The sequence below is a fragment of the Solanum lycopersicum genome, chromosome 1, assembly GCF_036512215.1.
Source record: "Solanum lycopersicum chromosome 1, SLM_r2.1".
Lineage (NCBI taxonomy): Eukaryota > Viridiplantae > Streptophyta > Magnoliopsida > Solanales > Solanaceae > Solanum > Solanum lycopersicum.
This window is the reverse complement of record NC_090800.1, coordinates 76,900,304-76,914,082: the sequence shown is the minus strand read 5'-3', so window position 1 is coordinate 76,914,082 and position 13,779 is coordinate 76,900,304. Positions and strand designations below refer to the sequence as shown.

Here is a 13,779-nt window from a genome sequence, read left to right as displayed (position 1 = left end):
GTACTTTTGTTAAGTAGAACTATTATTCATTTGGGGTACTAGAGGTCATAAAATGCCAAAGTGAAAACTATACAATGTTCAATATTTTACCATGTTCGATGAAACAATACGTAGAGAATTTGATTGCTTATTAAATAATACGTAGAGAATTTGATTGCTTAAGATTATTATCGGAATAATTTCAAAAAATTTTCTATACTGAAAATGGTATTATGTTTTCCTCCATCCATCTATGGTCCCGACTGCCCTTAATATTAATTTTCTAGTTAAAAATTCACCTTTAATAAAATTATGAAATAACATATATAACCTGACCCATCCAAATTTATTTGTTTAAAATTGTTGGAACGAATTTATAAGAATCCACAATTGTTAAAGGATGAAGAAGCTGAGTTGAACCTAAATATGAATTCGATTGTATTATCAGTTTGGAACAAAAAATTGCAGCTTTAAACAAAGAAGATATTGTTATTTTTTTTTATTTTATTCAGTCGCAAAATGTTAAGCATCGAAAAACTAGATATAAATAAATGAGTTATGGTTATTAACCCGTATTTATTTTATGGGTTAAATTATTTATTATTAAGTTTACGTGAATCAATTAAATAAATTACCGCAAATGACATTTCAAAATTCCATGGATGAGTCATTTTTTGTTTGAAAATTAATGTCAAGGAAAATTGTAATCCAATAGGAGCAAGGAGTGACATTTTTAATCCTGAAATTAATGCGAAGGACAATTAGAATCCAAAACGAATAAATAAATTTAAATTATTTCTAATGAGTGACAACTATTTTGAGAGTCCGGAGTTTAAAGAGTATAAAATATTAACAAAAATTTTAAAATGGTATATAAAATTTTATATTAATCAAAACTGCAAAATCGCTAGAATAACAACGATTTACTCCACCGAAAAAAGCAAAATTGCTGCCATTGCAGCAATTTTGCAAAATGTGATTTTTTTTTTTTTAAAAAAACGATTTTCAATTTTATTTTTTTTTACAAAAAATTGAAAATCGCTGACTAGGTAGCAATTTCATTTTTTTAAAAAAAAAAATCACATTTTGCAAAATTGCTGCAGTGGCAGCGATTTTGCTTTTTCCAGTGGAGTAAATTGCTGTTATTCCAGCTATTTTGCCGTTTTGATTAATATAAAATTTTATATACCGTTTTGAAATTTTTGTTAATATTTTGTACCCTTCTAACTCCGAACTCGTCCTTTTATCAAGTTAATGCTAACACAATATTTTGTTAAACGAATATAAACACAATTATAATTTACGAACCATCAAAAGATATGATGTAGCAGAATTTAAATCTATATGAATAAAAGAAAATACTTTTGATAAAAAAAAAACTATTAAATAAAATTCTATTATCCTATACTATGCGAAAAATATTCTAATGAATGAATAACTCAACAAAAACCACTTGGAAGTTGGCACTACAATCCATTTGAGTTCCCAAAGTCTTAGAAGATCATATTATCGTTATTAATATTATATAACGATATGATTCAAACTATTCTAATTGTTGCTATCATAAAAAATATAATTATATATTGTATACTCTGACAATATATAAATACATCAAAGTATGCTATTTAATAGACAATTTTTTGTATTTATCAATGGATACTAAATAGGGAAATATATGATTAGCAGCCGTTTGGCCAATTTAGGGGTCAATGACTATTTTTAAATCTATATTCCTCTCGCCTGCAGTCTCTTTAAGCTAAGTTGTCTCACTAATCACAACTAATGAGTTGTTTATAAACTTATAAAAGTTAGGTTAAATGAGTTGTATCATTTAATTGTTTTTTATATATTTAAAATTAGGTGAAAATTTTTTCTTATCTCATTTAAAAGTTAATTCTGATTCATGCTACTTAAAGCTAAACTTACCAACATAATAAGCACAAATAACCAATGAATATTTGTCTAAACTTCACAAAAACATAATTATGCTTCTTACTTTTATAATTCAAGAAAAGTTCAAATTGTTTATTTAGGAAAGAAGAGAAGAAACAAAAAGAAAAAAACAAAAAAAAAAAAAACAAAGAAGAACAAATGACTCAAAGTTATAATAATGTATGGATCACTTGAAAATTTATTCGCTAAAGGCCTATAGTCGTTTGGTAGCTGGTTTAGATGCAATCTTGTATAAGTAATATTATGTTTGCTAGTTAACTAGAAAATAAGTATTAAATTAATACAGTGTTTGATTTGTAATTTAGAAATTCGAATAACTAATACATGCACACGTTAAAAAGAAAATCCAAGTATCATTTATGCAGGACAAGAGATAGAATAACTGATAAATGTATCATTTATTAATCACTCCATTACTAATATCTGCATAAAGTAATGAGTACATACGACACTTAAAAGGATAATAAAAACATTAAGTTTAAGTTGCTTGTATCCAAATCACAAACCAACAAACTAGAAGCAAAGACTTTTGAAGTTGAAAAGAAAGTAGCCAAGTCAAGTCTTTATACAATCCCCTTTCATCCATCCCACCCAAAATATAAACTCCAAACATAATCAAACAAAACAATGTAATTTTCATATTCCAAAATTTGATATTTTAGAAAAATAACAATATAAATAGTCCATGTAATTTTCATTTCTCTTGAGAAAAAAATGAGAGGAGAGAAAACATTCTCCTTCTTTCTTCTATTATTCTTTATCTTAATTTCACAAACAACAGCCACAAATTACCCAATCAATGTCTGGCCCAAGCCCACAACATTCCTTTGGCCCAACCCAAAATCCATCTTCCTCTCCACAAACTTCACCATCTCCCACCCGTACCACCGGTACCTCACTCCCGCCGTCGACCGTTACCGCCACCTCATCCTCTCCGAACACCACCGTCCCATCATAACTCCCGCTATCAACCTCACTTCATCAATTCCGTTACAAAGCCTTGTCATCTCCGTCTCCGATGTCACTTCACCACTCGCTCACGGAGTCAACGAATCCTACTCTCTCTCCACACCTTCCGACGGCTCCGCCTCCGCCTACATATCTGCGGCGACTGTATGGGGAGCCATGCGAGGGCTGGAGACATTCTCACAACTCGTGTACGGAAACCCTACCAGAGTTTCCGCCGGCGTGTATATACACGATCTACCGATTTTTACTCACAGAGGTGTGATGTTGGATACTTCGAGAAATTTCTACGGAGTCGATCACTTGTTAAGGCTGATTAAAGCTATGAGTATGAACAAGTTGAATGTTTTTCACTGGCATATAACTGATTCACATTCATTTCCGCTTGTGATCCCGTCGGAGCCTGAGCTCGCCGGAAAAGGAGCGTACAGCAACGAGATGATGTATTCGCCGGCGGACGTGCAGAAGATCGTGGAATATGGAATGGAACACGGAGTTAGGGTTTTACCTGAAATTGACATGCCTGGTAAGTTATGGAATCACGATAAAGTATAATAGAATAATGTATGGATAATTTTCGTTTACAATTTCTAGGTAATCCCGAAAAGGAACAAGATTGGACTTTTGGAAGTATTATTAATTTATCAGGATATGGGGATCATTAATTTATTAATATTAACTTAATGGGACCTTGGTGGATTTTTTGGAACTTTTTCTTCTGCCAAATGAAAATGTATATATCTTTTTATACAGGAAACCAAAACCTTTAAGCCTGGGTTTGGGAAGGTAGTGTGTATGAACCGCTGTTCTTTTGAGTACTCTTCTCGATACGAATAATATATCCTCCGATATATGCTCAAAAATGTAAGAGATTATGTTTGATACTTTCAATGAGATGTGAATGAGAGTTTAGATGGTTGACGATCTCAATCTTGATATTCGGCTCCATTTTTTTTATGGTAGTTCCGTAGGTAGGATTTTGACAATTTTGTTTACATGGTGTGCAAAGAACTATGAATTTTAGATTATCTTGTAAACCAGCTTGATAAAGGGTAATGGAAGGGACAGTCTTGTCTTTGGTACCACTGAAAGTGCGATAGTCCTTATTACTGCAATTGATATTTTGTTAAAATCCAAATGAGAGGCAAATTGCTATATCCTCCACAGAAGAAGGTTATATCATGTTGTAAAGCACGTCAAAATTTCTTTTGTTAAACATAGAATCACATATGGATATCTTTGTGGACATAGGAACAAAGGTAAGTGTATTGGTAACACTATTAAATGTCTGAAGTTTGTCCCATTTTGCAAATATTGCAGCACATACAGGATCCTGGGCTGAAGCTTACCCTGAGATAGTCACTTGTGCAAATATGTTCTGGTGGCCCGCTGGAAGTAGTCCAGCTCTTGCAGCTGAACCAGGCACTGGCCAACTGAACCCATCGATTCCCAAGACCTATGAAGTAGTCAAGAATGTCATCCAGGGCACTATCACCATGTTTCCGGATTCACTCTTTCACGGAGGAGCAGATGAGATCAATTCAGACTGTTGGAATACTGATCTATCAGTCCAAAAGTTTGTTGCTAGCAATGGAACTCTCAGTCAGCTACTAGAGAAGTTTATCAATAATACCTTACCTGAAATCCTCTCACTCAATCGTACGGTGGTCTACTGGGAGGATGTTATATTGAGTGGTAATGTGAAAGTGAATCCATCTCTGCTTCCTCCACAGAATGTTATTATGCAAACTTGGAATAATGGACCAAACAATACAAAGCAGCTTGTCACTTCTGGCTACCGTGTGATTGTGTCATCTGCAGATTACTATTACTTGGATTGTGGCCATGGAAGCTTCGTTGGGAATGACAGCCGCTATGATCAGCCACCAGGTACTGACCAAGGCAATGGCGGATCATGGTGTGGGCCTTTCAAGACGTGGGAAACCATTTACAACTATGATATAACCTACGGCCTAACTGATGAGGAGGCTCCATTGGTAATTGGAGGGGAAGTAGCATTATGGTCCGAACAAGCTGATTCAACTGTTATGGACTCAAGGATTTGGCCAAGAGCATCAGCAATGGCAGAAGCATTGTGGTCAGGAAATCGTGATGAAACAGGAATGAAGAGATATGCAGAGGCTACTGATCGACTGAATGAATGGAGGTACAGAATGGTTTCTAGGGGAATAGGTGCTGAACCGATTCAACCACTTTGGTGTATCAAAAACCCAGGCATGTGTAACACAGTTCATTCATTTACTAGCTGATCCTTCATCAGTGTCTGTACCAGTCATTTATCTGTATTATCTTCTATATTCAGATCCAGTTTATTATTGTAATGTTACCTTCTATTGTCACCACATTACCATGATTTTACTAGGCAAATGAATCTGGGAATTTCTTACATTGCTGTTTTCCCCTATCCCATCTGTACTTGCTGATAGGATAGCGAAATACATCCATTTTTTGAAGATAGCAACTACCGTACGGTTCTACGAATTTTCACTCGGGAGATCCAATAAAAAAGTAAACACCTGAAGAAGCTAAAAGTTGTATGCAAAATCTCGAGAATACCCAAAAAAATTGTATCCATTCAAAATAAATAAATTTCCTGCCCTTCACTATTCTTTTTTAATTTCCATTTCTATCATTGTGTGTTGACTTTTCAATCCCCTACTACCTTCAAAAAAAGGCAATTCACTGGCCTAAATTGTATAATTCGCTGGTCTAAATTGTATAATTTGTTGGCCTATTTCGCTGCAATTGTATAATTTGCTTTGCATACAGTTGAATCGAATTAAAATGTATGTATATTGCATAATTATAAGTGTATAGCAAGAAGATATATGTTTTTCTCGCTTTATACAAAAACGAAACACAATATATAGACTTCTGTTGTATAAAGCTAGAGAAAATTGTATTTCACTGCAATTGTATAATTCGTTGCTCTTTTTCTCTGCAATATTTGAAGTAAAATGTTTGTAATTGTATAATTAAGTGTATAACACGAAGATATACATTTTTGCATGTGTATATACAATTTTCTCTCGCTTTATATAAAACAGAAACAGAATTATACACTTCTGTGTATAAAGCGAGAGAGGCGAGCGAGAATGGAGAGTGGTGAGCGAGATTTTTGGGAGAGAGACGCTGACAAATTTTAGCTAATGTTTGCAATGGAGTACAATTAAATCAAACCTTAACTATTCCATTTATTTGAGGTTATTAGTTTGCTATTATATACAATTTTTCCTTTAAATAAGTTACACAATTTCTTAAATTCTAATTCAAGGTTCAAATTATTAACTTAGTAAAAACGTGTACACGTAATGACATATAGACTCAAGAAATTTCGCATTGATCATTCGATGTCTTTGCAGAGTTGAATTCCTAATTGCCTCAATCTCCATTGCACCAAACTTTTGACTTTCCACATAACAATACCCAAATCTTAAAACAAAGAAAATACATCAATAATTTTCCATCATTTCTTGCACTCAATCACATAAACCAAACATAATCTTTCATTATTATAACTTACTTGTGCTAGTGAGTTTTCTCAAGTTTCATCTATAAAAACAGAACAAAAGATCACTCTCAACAACACAAGTCTAAAATCTTTTAACCAACCATGAATTCCTCAAACCAAGCAAAATTAGTACTAGTACCATTCACCATGACTCTAATTCTCTTACTAATTACACCATCTTCAGAAGGTGCTATCACTTGTGGCACAGTAATTAGCTCAATCAAGCCCTGCCTCAGCTATTTACAAGGCAGTGGTGGGAAGCCACCACAACCTTGTTGTGATGGTTGCCAATCTCTTGCATCTGCTGCAACAACTGTTCCAGATAGACAGGCTGCATGCACTTGTCTAAAGAATGCATCTCAAAAAATCAAAATTAACTCTCAACTTGCTGGGAGTCTTCCCAAGAGTTGTGGAATCTCATTGTCATTCCCTATTTCACCCACTGTTGACTGCACCAAGTAATATTACTTTCCTCCACCCTTGTTAGCGCGTTTGACACGACAATAGTCAGTTTTCATACATAATTTTACAAAATAATGTTTTCCCTGAAAAATGTTATATTATGGAACTTTTTAGTACTACTAGAGGTCGATAATATGCCTAAATATTGGCTGAACCAAAGTAAAATGAAATTAAGAGTACCAAATGAGCGGACTAAACTGAATTTTAAACGAGTTGAGTCGATAAATGTTGATCAGTGGGTTGAGATGTGAAACCAATGGGTCATAACTCATAACCCAACCTTCCTAACACTGGTCAAATTTTATTTTATTTCCTTATGATTTGTTTAATTGGCATACAAAATTAAACTTTTTTTATTTTATTTTTATACATATAACATATCAAATCAAAAAGGGAATTCTTCTAAAATATTTTGACGATATATCAATTGGATCAATTTGACTTGCATATTTTAAGTAAATCAGTTCAATTTTTAAATATAAGCTTAACTCGAGCTAGATATAAGTTGAGTTAATAACCGGACTGAGTCATAAACAATGTTTTTTATGGACTACTAACTTTTGTCGGTATGTCCTTGATATATAATTTTGTACATTGTTACTACTCTTGCAGGATCAATTGAAGTGTTTTTAAGGATGCCATATATAATATACAAGGCATGATGAACGCTTATTTATATATAGCAAAATAAAGTTTGTCGAGATGCATATAAGTTATAATTGTGATTTTTTTTCCTGGTTTATATTTGTAATATAATATATGTCGATGTTATGTTCAGTATTTTTGCACTTTTTTTTTTCTGCATGTAATATAATTGTGTTTTCTTCGATGAGGAGAAAATTCAATTAACTTTTCTTATAATACAAGTTAGCTGCGCTTACATTGAATTAAATAAAATATGTACGTTACGAGAATTTATCAAAGTTTTTGTTATTTTTTTCTTCTTTTGGGCTTGAGATAAATCAAACTAATCTATTTTTTTTTATATGAATTTGAAATACATTGTATTAAAGTTTTTCTTATAGAAGATTTGTGATGATAGATAGCTATGAGCCGTATAAGTGTTCCCTTATTTTAGGGCAAACTCGATTACAAACAAATATAGCATGGCATCTTCCATGTGAAAATCCTACGTAAGCCATGCAAACTCTATGCACCTTAATTATTTTAATGAACATTATATCATATTACTGTAATTTAGAATATAAAGTTTTTTATAGGGTAAAAAAGAAGAAGAAGGAAATCACTTTTTGATGTTTAATTTACTAGTAATTTATTGTAATCCTATAATTTTTCACCTATTCCATTGATAGTGAATAATGCACCTATTTTTATTTTAATCTTCTCCATTATCTTTAGCCAATTCGATATATCGTCATCAACCAAACAACTTTATTTGTTTTCATGTCCCTTCAAAACTTCTATAAATTAAACCACAAATCATTCGTTAAGAATTAAATCAAAACTCAAAAAAATCCCAATATCCTTAACTTCACCATGAAGCCTACATATCCTTTTGTAACATTATTTTTATTACTCTTTATCTTGATTCTCCAAACTTATAACTCACAAGCCGATAACATTAAGTGTGACAACATAGAACGAGCCTTGAGACCTTGCATGGTGTTCTTCAAGGGCGGAAGTGGGGTGACTGGGATTCCTCCATACGCGTGTTGTGCTGGAGCTTTAACTCTCTCTCAAATCGCGAATAACACTGCTAATAGGTCAGCTGTTTGTAGATGTGTTCAGTCAGCAATAAAAGATTTGAGAATCTCAGATGCAACAGCTAAAGCGCTTCCCCATAGATGTGGAATCACCTTGCCCTTCACTTTCTCTCCTTATGTCAAATGTCCTGGTACGAGTTTAAGTTCGACATATTGATACGAAAAATAATATTTACATGACATGGATCATTATAAGAGTTCGGAGCTTAAAGGTATAAAATATTAACAAAAAATTTAAAACGGTACATAAAATTTTGTATTAACCAAAATGACAAAATCGCTGGAACAACAGCGATTTCCTCCATTGCAAAAAGCAAAATCGACTGCAACGATTTTGCAAAATGTGATTTTTTTATAAAAAAATTCAAATCGCTATCTAGGCAGCGATTTTTAATTTTTTTTTATATAAAAAACTTTTTTCTTTAGAAAACCGTTGCCTAGGTATTGATTTCCATTTTTTTAAATTAATTTTTTTTTTCCAAAAAAAATCAAAAAAATAAAATAAAATCGCTGCCTAGGCAGCGATTTTCTAAACAAAAATTTATTTTTTAAAAAAAAATGAAAACCACTGCCTTGACAGCGATTTTCTTTTTTAAAAAATAGGCAGCAATTTTCTAAAATCGCTGTTGCTCGCGATTTTACTGTTTTGGTTAATGTAAAATTTTAAAATACCATTTTAAAATTTTTATTAATATTTTATACTTTTAGGCTTCGGATTCATCATTATAATGTTATTGTTGATGTAGGTAAAATTTGTGCATTCTTTTGTATTATTTAATTAGTATATGTACTTCAATAAGTTTACCTTATAGGTTGTAATCATAATAATAGTATATGTTTAAATAAGTAGCTTGATACTATAACCAAACATATTTGAATTTATTTTTTTTTGGTGAACTATTGGAATAGTAATAAACTATATATATATGTACTACGTACGGGGAATTTTTTTAATTTATTTTTTTTTCTGTTTATTGGTTCTAATGTATTTATTACTTTGCTATAATTACATCGTGTAGATTAAACGTTTGTTCTTTTGGCAGGATAAAATGATCTTAATTTGGAAATCACTAAGATGAAGCTCTTGCTGGAATTATGAGTATAAATATATATTCCATGAATTTTTAATTTGTGTTTTTTCTTTTAGAATCAATTATTTGGTATTTCATTTTCCTGCATCTTCATGTAATTATTTCTCAATTGCGTGTATTTCGTCTTATGTTTATGTTCCTATAGTTGTAAAAACACTAAATAGCAATCTGCACTAGTCTATTTTTTTTTATTATTTTTGCAGTAAATTGACCAATCGCAAAAATAAAAGGGTGAAAATTATATACTCGTTCAATTTGTTTTAGAAATGTAACATCTCCTACTCATTTTGAATAATTCACATTCTCCATCATTTATCTCAATGGAACATTTTAAGTTCTCAATTTAATTACCCTCTATATTATCAACCGTTAATTTGTCTCCTTTTACTTTGATAATATTGTAATATTTTTAAATCTATATTTTTGGATTAACCTATATATAAAACAAAATTTATAATTTTATATAATTTGAATGGCCTCAATGAGCTAGACTTCTTAATTATGTGGAGAGTGAATTAAGCAGCACCCTCACAAACATACGTGGTACCTCCTTTATCCTTGTTAGAAATATGGTGGATAATAATCCAACTTCAAAATCACGTCACATACATCTTTATAAATATTGATAAACTTTAGCCACATCTACTACGACAAACAAAAAAAAAATCTTTTTAAACGTATATATCTTTAACCTATCTGAAAATAAGACAGATTACCTATCGAAACTTCACAATGAATCCATCATCAACATCAATTTCTCTTGTCGTTATTCTAATTATTATCTCCTTCTTATCGTTTTCGAATTCGTCTTCATTGAAACCCGTGCATAGTTTAGAAGCTAATCAAGTTAAGTGTAGAGATATAAATAGACATATGAAATCTTGTATAGAATGGACAATAAGTGGTTACAAGAATAGTAAGGTTCCTCCAAAGGCTTGTTGCAATCAAATATTTAAACTTAATACTATGGGAAAAGACTCACAAGCAGAAGTAGCTATTTGTGAATGTATTAAGGCAGGATTACAAGATCCACATATCAATGCAAAAGCAGCTGAATCACTTACTTGGGGTTGTCAAGTCCTCTTGTCTTTCCCTACAACACCAAAAGTCAATTGTTCTGAGTAAGTTTAGTTACATTGTCCTTTCTGTTTCAATTTTTTTGTTGTACGTAAATTAATTTGATCGTATTGCAATTTTTGTGACAGGATAACCGCTCCAAATACCAAATTTTAAGGCTTGGAGTGATTAATTTGGAGAAACAACAAGATGTAATATTTTATATTACAAATAGAGTTTAGTATATGTAGATTGATTTGTCTATAGGATACATAATGTCCTAGACAATCATTATAGGATCTATGGAGTATTCGGTTAGGACTTTGTATTAGTTGTAAAATATTCAATAAACTTTGTGTGTTTACATATTTCAATATTTTGTATACAAAATTGTAGCATTGGTTTTAAAGATTACAGCCTCTTCTTTTCTTTTATAATTTTTCCCTTTTTGGAGAAATTTAATTGGAAGGTGTCAACGGATTATAAATCAAAATATATTTTGTCCAATTCAATTTTTTTTTTTGAAAAAATAAATAATTACCAAATAAAAATAAGCGAAGATAAAGTCTAAATGTGAGCGGTTATATGGATAACTATGAGCCGCATAAATAAACGTTTTCTCCACACCTGCACGTGAAAATCCTACGTAACATACATGCACTTCATGTACTTTTGTTTTGGTTGTTGTTTTAATAAATTTTTTAATTTATATATATTTTTATTATACTATTTATTTAATATTATCTGTTATTACCTTTAAAAGCCCTAAACTCTATTTTTTTTAAAAAAAAATTGAAACTTAAATACCCTAAACCCTAAAAAGGATAAAAATCCTAAAAACATCTTTAAAAACCCAAATCACGTAAATCCTAAAACTCATATTATTCTATGTCTAGCCTAGATCAAAAAATTATCAAACACAAATCTATATTTAATTTCCTAATATTGAGGTTTATTAGGAAAAACAAAGTCAATCATCGTTGGGCCCACAAGATAGTGCCACGTAGGTCGAAAAGGGGTAAAAAATTATTAATAAAGTAAGTTCAAGGGGTAATAGAACCTTAGTATAGTATAAATGTGTCTCTGAAATTTCGGGTATAAATTAAGGAGGTACTTAGACATTATCCCTTTAATTATCTATCTCAATATATCAAAACTTTATATTCCCCCAAGTCCAATTTACTAGTGCCTCCGTTTTTAACTTTTTCAATTCAATCTTTCTACCTCCTTTTTCACTATTAATAATATAATGACTGGTATATTAAACAACCCACAATGTAATATAAGATTTAATATTCGTGAGTGACTTACTTGAAGCCACAATATTCTCCTTGTGTTTATCCGGTGATGATGCACAATCAGTTTTTACGTCGTGTTTCTCGCCCAAACCCTTATTTTTTTTATAAATATTTACCCCCTAATTATTATATAAGATTAATTATAAAAATAATAAAAATGGCTCACTATTAATTTTAGTATCATTTTTTTAACCATCAATTAAATAAATTATTAAAAGTACCTCATTAATTCTATAATTATAATTATGAATGATCCAAAATATTCATCTAAAATCTATTAAAAAATATTTCATAAAACACAAGGCTTTAATTAGTACTCGAAACCATCAAAAAGATCGTTACAAAAGATACGATCATTTTATGTAGATCATAGCCAATTAGGAAGTTATTTTGGGCTACATTCCCGTAGATGGGTGGATTGTGACCAAGTCCTCCTTCCTGTTATGTAATCCACATTACTATATTAAATAAATAAAAATAACGAGTTGATATCTCAAAAGATAATTTAATTTTAAAATTTATCGAGTAAAATTATTAAATTTTATTTTGTATTAATAAAATTATTCAACTTAAATATTTATATTAATAAAATGACTCAATAAATTTATCATCAAGGAGAAATTTAAAATGACAAATAATTTTCTTTTTATAGCATGTAAATATGAATTTCATGAATAAATAAAATTTTAAAATCCATTAAAACTTTTTACGGATGTGATTTATTTTAATTAAGTAGGCGTTACATAAAAGCACATAACATTGTTGCCACGTTTGATTAAAATATTACAAATAAAAAAATATATGTTTTTTAATGATATAATTTCCTTTTCTTTATGTTGATCAATTTGTACGTGTTACTCCTGTAAAACAATGACGCTGATTGATTGTTTACCTAATTTACAAGTATATTTTATTGATATCAAAGAAATAATTTTAAAATGTGTGCGATACTTCATCTAGCTAGTTATTAACTAACAATGTACCACAAACACTATGTATTAAATGTTGGTACATTTTTTGCTTTTTCTAATATAACTTTTGTATTTATTTAGTTATGTGTTTTGAATGAATCCATTTAATTTGCCATGTGTTCATCTTTTTGTTTAAATAGGATATTATTATTACAAATTAAGCGGAAACAGTTATGTTAATAGGGAGATTTTATTCAGTTTGTTTGGACCACTAAAGAGCCATAGTAAGCTTGAGCTTCCGTTGGTCGAAATGCTAGACACCAAATTTAAATGCAAATATTCATATTAATTTAATTTAAGGCATCTTGGTACAATCAGTGGGCTTGAAAGATACTATCATTTTATATAGATCATAGCAAACTAGGAAGTTAGTTTGGGCCACATTCCCGTAGAAAGCTTGACCTTCCGTTGGTTGAAATGCTAGGCACCAAATTCCTTGACCCGCCGGCCATATTATATTGTCCTTGGATAGAGGCACGTCTGCTGCAATAAAATGACATCAGAGCCACTGAAACTCCTGTAACAGGGATAGGTTGAATTCTCTATAAAAAATGGTTCCACATTGATGGCTTGTAAGATGGCTGTTTCAACTTGGTATATAGAAATTATACATTTATTAGGTATGGCTATACACATAATATATATTAAGTATGTTTGGCATGAAGCGAACAAAATTATGATCATGTAATTTAGTAAAACACACCTAATTAGATATACTTAGCTACCACATATACATATTTTACCTAT

General features: G+C 30.9%; 1 protein-coding gene and 3 long non-coding RNA genes across 4 annotated transcripts; all 4 read left to right on the top strand.

The window, feature by feature from the left end:
• The first annotated feature begins 2,618 nt into the window (after positions 1 to 2,618).
• LOC100529103 (beta-hexosaminidase 1) lies at positions 2,619 to 5,305 on the top strand. Its single transcript, NM_001247679.2, is given in 2 exon segments — positions 2,619 to 3,424; positions 4,219 to 5,305. Coding segments are annotated over 2 exon segments (1,728 nt in total). The 5' UTR covers positions 2,619 to 2,646; the 3' UTR covers positions 5,169 to 5,305.
• Positions 5,306 to 6,404: 1,099 nt separating this feature from the next.
• Positions 6,405 to 7,806, top strand: LOC101265675 (uncharacterized). The gene is made up of 2 exons (XR_011212538.1): positions 6,405 to 6,888; positions 7,505 to 7,806. It is a non-coding gene; the product is annotated as an uncharacterized lncRNA (long non-coding RNA).
• Positions 7,807 to 8,348: 542 nt separating this feature from the next.
• On the top strand, positions 8,349 to 9,955 carry LOC101265366 (uncharacterized). The gene is made up of 2 exons (XR_011212542.1): positions 8,349 to 8,747; positions 9,660 to 9,955. It is a non-coding gene; the product is annotated as an uncharacterized lncRNA (long non-coding RNA).
• Positions 9,956 to 10,374: 419 nt separating this feature from the next.
• LOC138339698 (uncharacterized) lies at positions 10,375 to 11,137 on the top strand. The gene is made up of 2 exons (XR_011212543.1): positions 10,375 to 10,828; positions 10,913 to 11,137. It is a non-coding gene; the product is annotated as an uncharacterized lncRNA (long non-coding RNA).
• The last annotated feature ends 2,642 nt before the right edge of the window (positions 11,138 to 13,779 follow it).